This window comes from Anomalospiza imberbis, chromosome 7 (genome assembly GCF_031753505.1).
Source record: "Anomalospiza imberbis isolate Cuckoo-Finch-1a 21T00152 chromosome 7, ASM3175350v1, whole genome shotgun sequence".
NCBI lineage: Eukaryota > Metazoa > Chordata > Aves > Passeriformes > Viduidae > Anomalospiza > Anomalospiza imberbis.
This window is the reverse complement of record NC_089687.1, coordinates 9,405,754-9,420,511: the sequence shown is the minus strand read 5'-3', so window position 1 is coordinate 9,420,511 and position 14,758 is coordinate 9,405,754. Positions and strand designations below refer to the sequence as shown.

The 14,758-nt window shown below is 42.4% G+C and overlaps 1 protein-coding gene across 1 annotated transcript; it reads left to right on the top strand.

The window, feature by feature from the left end:
* Nucleotides 1–307: 307 nt before the first annotated feature.
* LOC137476892 (glycerol-3-phosphate dehydrogenase 1-like protein) lies at nucleotides 308–14,288 on the top strand. Its single transcript, XM_068195313.1, has 8 exons — nucleotides 308–472; nucleotides 4,143–4,320; nucleotides 6,189–6,329; nucleotides 7,540–7,678; nucleotides 9,319–9,431; nucleotides 10,974–11,207; nucleotides 11,358–11,464; nucleotides 12,814–14,288. Exons 1-8 carry the CDS (start codon nucleotides 432–434, stop codon nucleotides 12,908–12,910), a joined length of 1,050 nt encoding a protein of 349 aa, XP_068051414.1. The 5' UTR covers nucleotides 308–431; the 3' UTR covers nucleotides 12,911–14,288.
* Nucleotides 14,289–14,758: the final 470 nt, after the last annotated feature.

Here is a 14,758-nt window from a genome sequence, read left to right as displayed (position 1 = left end):
CTCCGCCACGTTACCCACCCTACCGAAACCCTCGGGGCTGCCGCTGGGCAGGAAGGGCCCACCCCACGAGAAGCGCAGGGCTTCCCGCTTTCCCCACGCAGATCCTTATCCCTGCATTTCGGAGAACACACCACTTTCCCCATTCCCCCTCCAGGGCACTGAATCCCCCCGCTCCCAGCCGAGGCTCGCAGGGCAGCCCTGGGCGCAGGGACCGGCCGGGGGCCGCGGGCGGGGCCGGGGAGGAGCCGGCGCTGTCCCGGTCGCTCCCGCCCGTCCCTCCCGCACCGCCGGGGGCCGGGCCGGGCGCCAGGGGCGGCGCTGGCGGCCGGGAGGGAGCGAGCCGAGCCGAGCCGAGCCGAGCCGAGCCGAGCCGAGCCGAGCCGAGCCGAGCCGAGCCGAGCCGAGCCCGCGGGCGGGACGCAGCCCGCAGGATGTCGCCGCTCCGCGTCTGCATCATCGGCTCGGGGAACTGGTGAGTGCCGCAGCGCGGGGGGGCTCTCCCTTTGTCCTCCTCCCTTTTTTTCCTTATGTTTTTCCCTTTTCTTCCTCCTTTCCCCGTTCCTTCCTCGGTTTTTCCTCCCGCCGCGGCGGGCGGGGGCTTCGCAACAGGTGCGGTGCGGGGAGCGGCGGGGCCGGGGGCGAGGGGAGTCTCCATGGTCCTGAAACCGCGACCCCGGCCCCGTCCTGCCGCGGTCCTGCGCTCCTGGGCAGGGACCATCGGCCCGAGAGATGCACCAGTCAATGAGAACTGGAATAGCGTGAGGCTCCCGCATCGCCCCAGGTGTGTGAGCCGCTGAAAGCCTGGCGACAGCATCCAGAGCGGCCCGGAGCTGCAGCTGTCGCTGTGTGTGCCTGCTGCAGGGCCCCGGCAGTTCAAATTGAAGCATTCAGCAGTGTGAAGGGTGGTGATGCTGTTTGTGTTCCTCTGTTGGAACCGGGGCACAGGCTTCATTTAAAGCATGATGTACTGGCACCTTTCACTTCCATCCTGCTCAGCGTGTCCTTTTGCATCTTGGTGTGGACACAGCATAGTGTTCAGGTCTCCCATTTATCTTCATTCTTACAAATATGTTTGCTACTGCTCAGTCCTTTCCAGCCCGGACAAAAGCACGGGTCTCCAGAGCTCCTTGAGTCTGACAGATCCCAGTAAGATCAGTAAATCCATCTCACAGGACTTAACATCTTACTTTTCTCATGCTTTCTGTACACTGAGCACAAACAAACAGACCAACGTGCATGTGCATGCATTTGAGATTAGCAAACCTAGCCTCCAGGTGGTTCTGGTGATTGTTTTTGTACAAGGAGAGCAAGCTCCTTAAGATTTTAAAAATATCTGACAGCTAGGTGGAAGTAATGCCAGAAGAGTCAGTAAGTGAGGGAGTGGTTGCTTGTGAACTGCTGAGAACACAGCAGAATTAAAGCACAGCTTTAAGCCTTACAAGCCTTCCTGTCTTGTAAAAACAGTTCACTGCCTGCAATGCATTCTCTTTGTGCATGACATCTCGCAGCCTTTCACATGGAACTGCACAGCCAAGTCTTCTGGACCTCATTGTCACACTTCTGCCTTTCTCTAGCCCCATCACTTGTTTCCTCAACTGCTGCTTTCACATGTTTTCCAGGGAAGGCATCCCTCTTCCTGCCACTTTCTCTTCCCTCGCTTGCCTGTGCAGGCAGCTCATTGTCTCTTCCAAGCCCTCAACAGCCATGACTGCATGTTTGGAAGACCACTTTTTTACCTTTGGTCAGCCCACAGGCACAAACTTCATCGTTCTCTTGCTGCATCCTCGAGCCGGGACCTCCTGCTTTTCCCAGGCTGTCTGCCATCCCACGAGACATCATTTAAAGTCACTTAGTTGTATTCAGATCTGAACTCAAGGAAATTGTGCTTTTCCATATGTACCTACAAACTTGAAAAGAGCTATACTACAGAGATACTGAGACCCCAGCCCATTCAATACCATCTACTTACCCATACTGCCTGGGCCCATCTCTTGCTTCCTACCATATACACCAACTCTAAAATTTGGAGGAAGGACATCAACATTGTGCTCTGAGGTATGAGTAACATTTATTCATAGCCTTGGTGGCAGAACAGGTTGTTTTAGTGCTACAGAGAAATATGTTTACCTTTGGCAAATATTTTTTTTTCCTTCTGTTCCTCATAAATATTTGGGTGGCAGTTCAGATCCGTGCTCTTGAGGCTTTCCTGCAGCTCAGAATCGTGGCTGACACGTGACACAGCAATGTTGCAAAAGCTCATGTCAGCTGCAGAAGTTCAGCAGGTCATGGGGACTTGCTAAGTCAACACTGCCAGGAGGCTCATGAGTGATGTGGTTGAGCAAAGCAAGTGCTGCACTGCATTTTGTGGTTGCCAGTAGGTGCAGGAGGGTTTGTGTTTATCTACCGAGAGTTGCAAGTCCCAGTCAGGATTTCAGGGATTAGAGCCAGAGTTTGCATCTTTCAACAGAAAATTGTATGTTCTTGGTAATTAGCTAAAAAAGTTATTTTTATGGGTAGGATTGATGTGTAAGTTCATCATCCAGGTTGTGCTGGACAACCCAGATAACAAATTTGTATCTCAAGTTTATGGAAAAAAACCCAAACCTTTTTCTTGTAAATACATTTTTCTTACGTGGAGCCAAAATTTATCCTCAGCTCATACTCTGAATGTGCCCTCTGTTGATAGCAGGGCAAGAGAATCAGAATATAAGCAATTTTATAAATAATATGAATATATTATGCATGCCTTTCTTTCAAAACAGCAGAACCCTTACAGAAAAGGTTCACTCTTAAAACACTTCCCTAAATATTGTAAAGGACAAACCAAATAATCCCTTACAAAATACAACAAACCCCCAAAACAAAAACCACAAACCAACCGAAAAGCCCCAAACTAAATAACTAAATAAAAGAAGCACTACAGCAGCTCAGCATATAGCATATAATCAACACTGAGCAAAGTGAAACCTGATCTCAGCAGGATTTCTTTGTTATTAAAGATTAAGACCTTAATTACCTATTAATAAGACCTTATTAGTTATTAAACAATTTAACCTTATGCAAACCTGTTACATGAAAAATATGGGTGAACCAAGGAGGGTCAGTTACAATGCAGTTTCCCTTTGAATCATTAACAGCATAGACCTACCTGGACTTTGAAATCCCCAAGAACTTTATCAGTTCTAGAACACACACCACAGCTAAATCCTATTCATGCTCCTTGTTACAAGTGGGTCAGAGGAAAAGAGTGCTGCAACTGGAGCTTCTCTTTCACGCCTGTTAATAAAGTGGCCAATATCTGAGAGATTAAAGTAGCATTAAAATGGAGAGAAGATAGACAGGAGTAAAAATAATCACCCCTCTTCCCCAAATAATTTAAAGTTCATTAAACAATACTTCCAATATTTTCTGTGAGGTTTCTAATTCTCCCTTGCCACGTGAATGTTTGCAAGGCTGCAGTGATGATGGGAGAATAAAATGATTGTCTGACCTGAAATTAAAAATGCTCAGCATGATTCAAGATGAGTAAACTGGATGGTTAAAATATCCTCAGGCTGCAAGTATTACAGGTCCTGTTACAGTGATAATTAGAACAATAAGTAAAGAGAAACCACCAGATTGAAGGGTTGTTTGTGGTTTTTTCTGAGCATTTAGCTCTTATGTAAAATCCTTATTGTAACTGTTTGGTTATAGATAGGAAAGTGGGATGCATCTATTTTACATGAGATGCACAAAGACTGTCACAGCAAGGTTGCTCAGCACTTATTTACCACCTGGATTATTTTACATTTGTTGATCTTGACAAAAACCAGAATTATCTGAGGACCATAAAAGATTTTAATCTCAGATAATGTATTTTTACTGTTATTGATGGTACATCACACACCTGCTCTATAACCTTTGATACTACTTCAGTTCCATTACTGCAGTTATATTTTTCCCCTGTTCTACTTCCTCTGTTCTTAAACTTGAGGGGCTCTTGATGCAGGGTATTGGATAAAGCTTTCTGATAAATGTTGCAAGCACCTAGACAGCTTTATAGCACAGGCTTCTTATGAGTTATGATATTTAAAGTAACTAGTGTTTCCAATTCACAATAAAAGTACTTTTCCCCTTTTAGTTATTTTTATTTTATTTTAAAGGGGATCAGCCATAGCAAGAATCATTGGCAAAAATGTCCAGATGTCAAACAGATTTGAACCCACTGTCAAGATGTGGGTATTTGAAGAGATCATTAATGGAAGAAAACTCTCAGAAATCATCAACCAGGAACATGAAAATGTTAAATATCTGCCTGGGTATAAGATACCCCAAAATGTGGTAAGTTGGAAAAAAAAATTAAATCAGTGAACTTTTTTTTTTTTTTCAATAAGGGAGGCAATGTCTGAAAAAAAAAATTAGGAAGCAATTCACTGTTTTGTTCTGGTTTGGCACCTAACTCAGTCCATTATAACTCCCTGGAATATAATTCAGTTCTGTTATTTTTGCTTGTCTTGTATGTCACATGCAACTTCAAACACCAACTGTGTCTGTGCTGGTATCACACCATCCTCCTCCCTGGCAGAGAGCAGCACAACTCTAGAAATGGCAGGCAGAGATCTGTCTACACAGAGCTGAGATATTTCAAACCCACAGCATCTTCTGCAAAAACAGGCAAAGCTACTGTTCTCCTTTCTTCAGAAAAAAAAAAATCAAAAGCAGAGCTGTGGCTTACAAGGAGGTGAATAATGAGCTATCAGCTCATGGGTGATTTCAGGACAGCTGTAGTTAATAAAGCTCTAAATTCCATCAAAAAACATAAGGTATTTGTGTTCATGGACATTTAAAATACCAAGTTACACATCTCTACTTAAATTATTCACTTCAAATAATTTACCGCTACTGAAACAAGTGAGGTGAGGGGGTTTGGCTGTTCAAGATTTTGCCAAACACCACTGCTTTGTGAGTAGTGCCACATTTTTGGAACAGTTGCAGTTGTAAAGGGAAATTAAAATGCTGCATGTGGTGGGTCTCCTTGCTTGGGGAGTGGTTATATTTAGTATTCCATTTTGTGCTGTGATTGCATATTTGCACTCCAAGTGTTTGAACTTGGCACACAGTTCTCCTGGGTTACAACTGACTTGTCACTGTTATTTTTACAACCCTCTAGCAGATCTCGTCACCATCCCTTGAGGCCAGCCTCACCCTGTTTAGAGCAAAGCCTGAGGCTTCACCAGCAAAAATCAGCTGGTTGCAGTAGAGGGACCCTCAGACCATCTCTGACTGACGCAAAAAAAAAAAAAAGAAAACCAAACAAGATGAGCTTTTCCTTGCATTGCTCTGCAGCATTTTGGAGAGACAGGATCACAGCCTGTGCAGTGCTGCCGGCCTCTGCCCTGCTCCCACTTCACTGTTTTCCCAGAGAAGCAGCCTGGCTGGCAGCAGCTCTGGTTTTCTTGCTGCGAGTCCCACTTGCTTAAGGTTGCATGCTCCAAGGCTGCATCCAAGAGTGATGTTTGCTCCTACTGTAAACTGCTTCTAGCAGGCTCAAATTCACCTGCTGTTGCCTCTGTAACCTGGCTTGAATTGTTCTGAGTAATGCCATCATTTGGAGGAAGATACAGCTAGGTAGTTTTTAAGCATGTTGTAGAGGTTTTTATAACTCTTGGGAAAATTACTGTGTATTTAAAACAAAGGCACACACCCAAAGATTATGATAATCTCTGTCTTTTGACACAATTTATCCCTCAGTAACTCAGCTGATGACCTATGGAAACAAAAGACTTCCAGAAGAACCTCTGTTCCACCACCCCATTTTTCTCCTGTGCTCCCCAGTGCTACCACTCATTCCAGAAGAATCCTATGGGGTTGGTCAGCCATGTTGAGGAACCAGATCAAGAAGGTGAACTAGCAAAGAGGCTTCCCAGCACACCACAAATTTATGAAGTATATAATCTTTTCCAGCTTATCCACACAGGGTTAAATTATAAAAAAATATATAAAAAATTCAACGCCAGAACAGTTCAGCTGCTTTAGATATTTCAGAAGAGATCTGTAGCTGCTTGTGTGGAGAGCTGGCACCTATGCCACGGGGCCAGTTAAAATTAAGGACATTTGCACTGCATCTGCCATGGCTCTGGCATGGTGGTGTCTTGCAAGGACTGAGGATTCCTACCTGGGGCTCATTTTGTTTGTCACTCTTGTCCCAGGTGGCTGTACCAGACGTGGCTGAAGCAGCAAACGGGGCAGATATTTTAGTGTTTGTTCTGCCACATCAATTTATTGGACGAATCTGTGAGCAGATTGCAGGACAGATAAAACCTGGGACATTTGGGATTTCCCTGATCAAGGTAAGTTGTTGTCTCCACAGTACCCAGTCAATATGGAGTAAATAAACAGCTCCAACTTAAGGGCAGGAGCTGCAGCCCTCAGCTGCATGCTCTGCATAAACATGAACATTTCTTTCTGCAAGAGTTAAATCTTTCCCAGCTCTGCCAGCCCTTCCGCTGCTCTTGTGGCTGTGGAGAGGGAAGGATGGGGCAGCCTATCCAGGCTAAGAGTATCTGGTTTTGCCAGTCATGTTTAGCCTGGATCAGCTCCCACTTGGACCAGCATGGAGGTGAAAATGGGCAGAGGAAGGGATGCATAAAGCTGGCACTGCTGCCAGAAAAAAATACTCTGAGACTACAGCCTCAGTTAACTCCTAACTGAGAACTCTGAGTCAAAGTGCCTCTTCCAAGTACATGCTAAAGCTGTTCTTGGCAGCATTGAAATGGCATAATAACACGAATGATTTTGCAAAACTGAAGCAATTTCAATCTGGCATGAATGGAGGAATCTCTTTTTAAGGTTAGAGAGGTACCAGATTATCGTAATCTTTAAAGGAATTAATATTTTAAGAGAATGTCAAACTAAAAACCAGAGGCATAGCCTAGGAATGTAGCCTTACCACTTCTTTGTTTGATTGCATTACAGGAAATATCCCACTTAAGATTGTAATGAAAGAAATGTAATTCAAGTTTTTGGACTTCAATACCAGCTCTTCCGCTCTATAGAAATTATCTCATAAGCAGCAGTAAGGAGAAGAGAGGAGGGTGGGAGAGGAAGGAAATTTCTGCAAATTTAGCTTAAAAAACCAAGACAGTTCAGTATACTCCTTAACACCCAAAAAGCACTCTTATTAATACTTAGATCTTGCAAAAAAGCCATTTCTTATAGACTTAGTTTTAAATGTCTTTTCCTGTACTACAGAAATTTAACCAAAAACAAAAATACAACATCAAAGAAAGTAAGCCTCAGGACAGCAGCACTTCATGTGAGGCCTCTTGCAGGATTACATTAACTGTCAACCCTTCTCCCTGAGCTTGCCCTGAATTTGCAGTTACCAAAGTACAAATCCAGAGCACTTATATTAATGGCTGACACTAGTGATTATAAGACCCTTTTTTTTCCAATTAAAACCAGAGAGCTGCAGGCAATAGAACACCTTCTGCTTTACCAGTGCTCTGCTGATGTCATTTTCCTATTCTAATACCCTGGTTTTAACTATCTTCTTTTCAGGGGATTGATGAGGGTCCTCATGGCCTGAAGCTCATCTCTGACCTCATTCGAGAGCAGCTGAAAATAGAGATCAGTGTGCTGATGGGGGCCAACATAGCCAAAGAAGTGGCTGATGAGAAGTTCTGTGAAACCACCATTGGTAACTATTGCAAAGAGCCAATTAGAGCTGGGGTTTAAAGTCACCTGTGGCAGGATAACCTCTGGAAGAAGCAGAAGGATGTGACTGGTCCCAGGTGGTCCCCAAGTGGAGCAGTGCCTGCTGAGCTCCTTTAGGGAGCCAGGATTATTTCCAGAGAATGTGGTGCTGAATCAGATTCAAACTGACAGTGGGTTTCAGTGCTGAGAGTTAATTTAATCCATTGAAAATATCACAGGAGTTGGCAAGAGCCATCTTTTGTGTCTGTAGAGCTCAACACTGAGTGTATCAGACTATCAGCAGCTGATACAGAATACAGTCTAGATAAAGAAGTGTAATCAGAAGCTTCAATATGCTCACACTCCCAGAGGTGTGTTTCTTCATCTTAAAATTTCTTTGTTTGGAAAAGAAAACCCAGTAACATTCTGTTCCTCTCTGCCATTTGGACTGCTTGCCAAGACACAGCCTCAGATCCTCCCAGGACTGGGTCTGACCTGATTTGGAAAGTTCATCCAGTAGTTTTTAAAACTCAGAGATTTTTAAAGTCAGTCAAAATTAAAGTTACATCCTTCCACAGCTAGGAAAGGCAAAAGAAAAATAAACTGTGTTGCAATAATGTTTATTTGCCTTGCAAATATTACAGTAATGGTGCAACTGTACCAACTGGGCATTTGTTACTGCAACATCAGCTAGGCACAGATAGGACTAGACATGAGTAGGAGAGTTGAGCTATATTAATTCTCTTGGGGGGAATTTAACTTCTCCTGGCATGGTTTGAAGCCGTGATGTGATGATGACTGTGCAAAGAGCTTTGCCCCTTATTTTTGTCCCCGTGGAAAGCCATGCAGTCCAGAAACAGCCACCTCAAAGAGAACTGGTTCTGTGAAGAACAAGAAGCAAACCTAAAGTTTCTCATGAGATGGTGAGAAACCTCCCTGCTACCAGAGTGTGGTGCCCCAGGCTAGTAAAACTCACAGCTGAGCTCACCCTGAAGGAAACCAAGCTACCTGTACAAAACTCAAGTGCAACTCTATTCAAAGGTCTTTGCTCAGCTGGCCATGGGCTCTCTGGGTCAAGGCAAACCTCAGTTCCTTTAGCACTAAGGGCTCTCCTTGGCTGAACACTGTAACAACATGATACATGACCTCTGTAGAGTTGGTAAGAAAAAGGTTTTAGCAGTGCCAACCTTCAATTTCATCATCTGTGCATCCCCCTTTAACTGGGACTATTACCCCTGTAACTGGGCAATAGTAATTTGTGCCCCATGATAGTACTTAGCAGTGACACAGGTTTACATTTTCAAAGCAGAAATTATACCATTGTCCTGCAGGAAACAGTTTGTAAATAATGTCTTTTGTAAGGTCTGTGGTTGTACAAGCTTTCTCAGACAGAAAGATTCATTAGGGTGTATCTACTTTTAAGCTCTTTAAAGTGTCATTAAGCAATGTTGATCAATGCCCTGGAGTTGTCTACTCTTAACACTGGCATCCAGCAGCAGAAACTGCTGTTGCACAAATCTCTGGTTTAGCAACACCTTGGGACTGGGATCACAAAAGCTGAAGTAGTCCCTAGAACCTTATTTCAGGTGAATTGTGTGCACTCTGAAACATTGTAAAAGCCTCTTTCATCCTTCTTTCCCACAGGATGCAAAAATGAAACTCAAGGGGAAATCTTTAAAGAATTAATGCAGACCCCCAATTTCAGGATTACTGTGGTGCTTGACTCCGATACAGTGGAGCTTTGTGGAGCCTTAAAAGTGAGTGTTTTCAAGCCAATATGTTTTATTAGGGCCAAATTCTAACCTCACCTGAGTCTTCTGTAAGCCATGGGGTCTAATTTGAGTCCTGTCACCATGTGAGTGAATGAGAGCAGACAAGATGCATCATTCATGAGCCAGTTTTCCAACCTGGGAAATAAATTCTCCCCAAAAGGGGAAATTTATTTAAAATGCAGCTGCAAGCAAAGCATTTAAAATACTTGTATTTTTATCTTTATTTTACCAGAGGCACATCTGTTTTTGAGAGCAGAGTTTAGTCCACTATGTTTTCTTTTCTGTGTGTTGTAAGCACACAGAACAAAGACTCTCACTACATAGAGTAGCTCCACTAAAAATTATGTCCATGGTTTAAATACTAACCTGCTAGAAAATTCACATCAGAAGCGATGCTCTGTGTTGGCAGCACGTCTGTGTGGCATTCAGCAATGTCCACATGGAGATCCCAGGTGGGATCAGAAATGATACCAGTGTCACCAAATTTCCAATGAGAAGACAATAGTGTGAGATTCAGAGTTTGCTTTTATATGAATTGAAAGTGACTTCAGCGTGTGATCCTTTTTACTTCTTTATACATTTAGTCGTTTATACTTCAATAATTCACCTTTCAATGGAGGAGGTGGATGACTGATGAGGAAAGAATTGGTCCTGTTTAATTTCACATACAAAAAAAAATTTTTTTGACATACAAAACCAAACACTACAGATTTAGCTTTTGGCCACAGAGCAGAACTGGGGCCAGGAACATATGGGAGAGACTTTTTTACCATTTTATGATAAATTATTGCACTTCTTTAAATCATCAGTTTGGTTTTGCCTCTGCTAAAAAAAACCTAAAAAATTAAACATGTGCACTGGGGTACATACATGTCTGGAGCAAACATGGCAATGGTAGCACTAAGTGGCATATTACTCATATACACTGAACTACATTTATTTAGGGACTTATTTAGGAGCTGGGAATTGGAAGGTGGGAAGGGAAGCATGCCGAACAATGGTCAGGACTTGTGAAGACGTTTAGGATCCTGAGAGATTTGTTTAAAGCTGTAGACAAGGGCAGTTCTACTGATATTTGTAGGTAAACCCAAAATTTGATCTACTGCAGCATCTTCATAGAATCCATGCCTGCTCAAATCAGAGACCCACAACGAAAACCTAGAAAGGTATGACTGTGTGGGATATTTTAAATAGTTAAACAGAAAGGTCAGCAAGATCCAGCTTGGAACTAGTAGGAAAACAAAACATACGTCCTATGTGATTGCAATATTAGTGTATAAAGCACTGCTTTGGTTTTTGCCCATGAGAGTAACAATAGATACTTAACAAAAATCTTCTAAAAGCCCAGCGACTTTTGTTCAACATCACCTGTCTCTTCATAAGATAATTTCATGGCCATTGGAAATTGACCCTTGTTCTGATGAAGACAGATTTGTGGGGTTTCCTTGGAGCTCAGTGCATGCTGATAAGCTGCACACCTTGGCTGTTTCCTTCCCTCCCCTGTATTTTGCACTGGCCCATTTTTAGAACATCGTGGCGGTCGGCGCGGGGTTCTGCGATGGACTGAGTTTCGGCGACAACACCAAGGCAGCAGTGATACGCCTGGGCCTCATGGAGATGGTGGCCTTTGCCAAGATGTTCTGCAAGGGACCAGTGTCAATAGCCACCTTTTTGGAAAGCTGTGGGGTCGCTGATCTTATCACCACCTGCTACGGCGGACGCAACAGAAAAGTAGCAGAAGCCTTTGCTCGCACAGGAAAAGTAAGGAGGATTTTGAAATACTTTATGCTAGCACATGAAGAAGTCCTTCTGTGTTTTACAAAGGCATCATTGATCGTTTACCTTCTTGATAACTGCTGGTATTGCAGCAGTATCCCCTCTGACCCAAGTAATCAGTCTTCTCTCTTCTAGTCCATTGAGGAGCTGGAAAATGAGATGCTGAATGGACAAAAGCTGCAAGGTCCTCAGACCTCAGCTGAAGTCTACAAAATTCTGAAACAAAAAGATATGCTCCACAAGTAAGTGCTTTGACTTAAAAAAACCCAACAAAAACAACAACAAATTATGAGTGATTCATAACTTCCTTAACTGTACTTGTGTTTAATTATCTTGTTTATTTCTGCAACAACAGCTTTCTACACCTTGGGCCCCTGCTGGAGCCTGGTTTGACTCCTCATTGCCAGGGTCAGTTGAGAGTGGGTTCAGGGGATACTGTTAGTGCCTAATAGAGTAATGTGAGACCACATATTGGAACAGCAGGGAAAACAATCACAGAATATTCTGATTTGGAAGGGACCCACAGAGATGATCACAAAATCTTAAGTGAATGGCCCATACACAGGAAACAAAATAAATTATAATGTAAAGAAGACTCCCAGACATCCCCATCCCCCAAATAAGATTTAAGGCTGTACACAGAATCATCTTGCAGACATGATTCATGGGCCAAAGGGTTTCTTATTCTTAGTATCCCAGCATTGCAGCTTGCAGCAGTCCTGCTCTCAGTGCAAACCTGAATTTGGTTACGTCAGTACAAATTTCAGGATCATACTCCTAATCAAAGATTCTTACATGCACTGAACAGGCAATGTGTGCTGATATCAATGCTTTAGTGCCACAAAGGTAAAAAGGTAAAGGTAAAAAGTACCTCTAATTGCTTGGGATGATGTAAGATTATAAATAATTTGAAACCTTTGCCTCAACTTACACAACAGAAAAGCTAGATTTCCCTCCATCCCATTTCCTCTCATACATCAGCAGTACTAAGTCAAACACTGTTAAATGAATCCTTAAAAACTTATTAGAATTGGAACAGATACAGAAGATTCAAGTGGCATTATCTTTCAAAAATGAGAGAGAAAAGGAAACCTTTAAATTACAACTTGGTCTAATAATTATCCTATAATTGCCCTTTGTTACATGCTCAGCTCAGAGTCATTCAGTGGACTCATTTTTTACCACATAAATGACTAAGACAGCTTGTAAAAGATTCCTTTAAGCCAAGAAAAGAAAATCATTAGACATTTTCATTCTTTTTAGTCCTTTGGATATCAGCGATGACTGCAAATAATATACCGCTTTCGCACACAGCAGGAAAAGAGGATAAGCAATTCAAAATTGTTTTTAAATAAAAAATACTGGATAGGTATTTTGCTTCCAAAACAGCTTTTCTCTGCTGTCACTCCCATGATTTGCTCCTCCTCTTCTTCACCCAGTAGTCTTCCAGTAAAGGCAGCCCCAAACTAAAATTATATTGCAAAGAGAGACAGAACTTTCAACAGAACAAAAAAATTCCTTCCATTAAAATAGAATAGAAATGTTCATATAAACTTTAAAAACTATTTTAATTCCTATATGCTTCTTTCAGGTTTCCATTATTTACAACCATCTACAAGATCTGCTATGAGGGTCGATCAATCCAAGATTTCATCACGTGCCTGCAGAACCACCCAGAGCACAAGTAGAGATCCCTTCTCCCCACCTGGCTGAATTCTCACCTTCCTGGGACTTCTGTCCACTCCACAGCAACTGAAGTAGAGAAACAGGTTGTGTGACACTTGCTGTAAAAGCAGCAAAGAATGTATTTAATTCCCCTTGTCCTGGGGGTAAAAGAAATCTGCCTTTAGTTTCAACATTATATCTAAGTAATAGGAAACAAACGTAAAACTTAACATTATTTCATTTGAGTTAGTAATGTGGGTATTTCCCTATAATTATTTTCTTGTTAACTGAAAACAGTTCCCCCTGTAATTTCTACAGAGCTTCTACAGAGCTAAATAGCTCACATAAAACTCGATGTTTTGCCTACACTTACTTCTAGAATGGCACAACACGTAGAAAAATCAAAGAACTCATTCAAACAGATAAATCATAGTTAAAAAAAAAATCCAGGAGCAGTTAGATGCAATCCCATGGACAAATGCTGGATTTCCATAATTCCCCTCAAACACAAATAACATTTTGTATTCTGGGACATTTAGGCCTTCCTTGATTTAGTTTCCCTGTAGAAGCTTCTTTGGAAAAAAAGGTACTATTACTGTGCTCAGACACACATGAATGTTCATCAGATCTATAAATAAAACAGTTTAAGGGTGGGGGAAAGAAGAAGGGGCTTGGGATGGGTGTGTTGTTTGTTTCAAATCTGGAACACTAGGAATCTTCAGGAGTAATCTGACCTTGATTAAAGTCACTGTATTCCTTTAAAACACAGAAAAAAACATCTGGAATAACCAAAGACAATTTTGTTAGCATCAGATTTTCTCAGCAAGTCCTCATCATTAGTTTGAACCAGCTGAGAGGTGAGAAGTGGAGTTTGACAGGGAGATGTACCCAGGGCTCAGCTTGCAGCTTGTGCACTTGCTGATATTTTGAGGGGACAACCTGTAACAGTGACAAACTCTCTGTGATACTTGACTTTTTATACCTGTATGGAAGTGACCGCTATAGACGCACAGAACTCCTGTCAACTGGCATTTCACACCAGGCTGCATTTCAGGAAACTCCTCTGCTCTGAGCAGTGCAGCTCCCTGCGCCTTTCCAGACTGCAGTCGTGTCCTGATCCTGCTCAAGCAGCACATCTTACACTCCAGGAGAGAGATCTCCCATCTGCTTCTCAATTTTAAACACAAACTGGGTTCACAGACCAGGGGTTTTTATTGTGCTACCAGTGGCGTGAATTTTAGAAGCATTGAAGTTTGTAAACCTTATAGTTGTACTTGGGTAACTTTACATACCCCATGTTTTTCAGAGTTAAAAACATCTACAAAATGAACAGTGGCGCATTTTATAAGCTTTAATCCCCTTTTGAAATACTCCTATTTTGAGACATGGCAAAAAAAAGAAGGAAGAGTAACCTACTTTTGCTGTGCTTTATCAGATTTTCTGAAATAGCAGAGGAAGGCAAGTTTTTTTAAATCTGTGTACTCGCTGTCATATTGCTTAGAGGAAAAAATGAGCTAATTATAAAATAATTTCAACTAATTTTAGAGGAATTATAGGTCTTTCCCATTTACCAGAGTAATATATATATATAGATATATATATAAAATAATGTATTGTAATTACAAATATATTGTAAAAATCTCAGTCTCACAGCTAGCAATGCTGGCTCAGGTACCAAAACCAGTGGCTGCAGCACCCCTGATCCTCCTGAACAGCAGCAAGGGTAGCTCAGCTCCTCCTGCTCAGAGTCCAGTCACAGCTAACAGCTCGGGGCTCTGCAGAGCAACACCAACATTCCTGCCCCTGAAATGGGAATCATGTGACCAAATCCTTTACACAAAGCAGGGAAGTTATGATCTTCAATTTCAAGT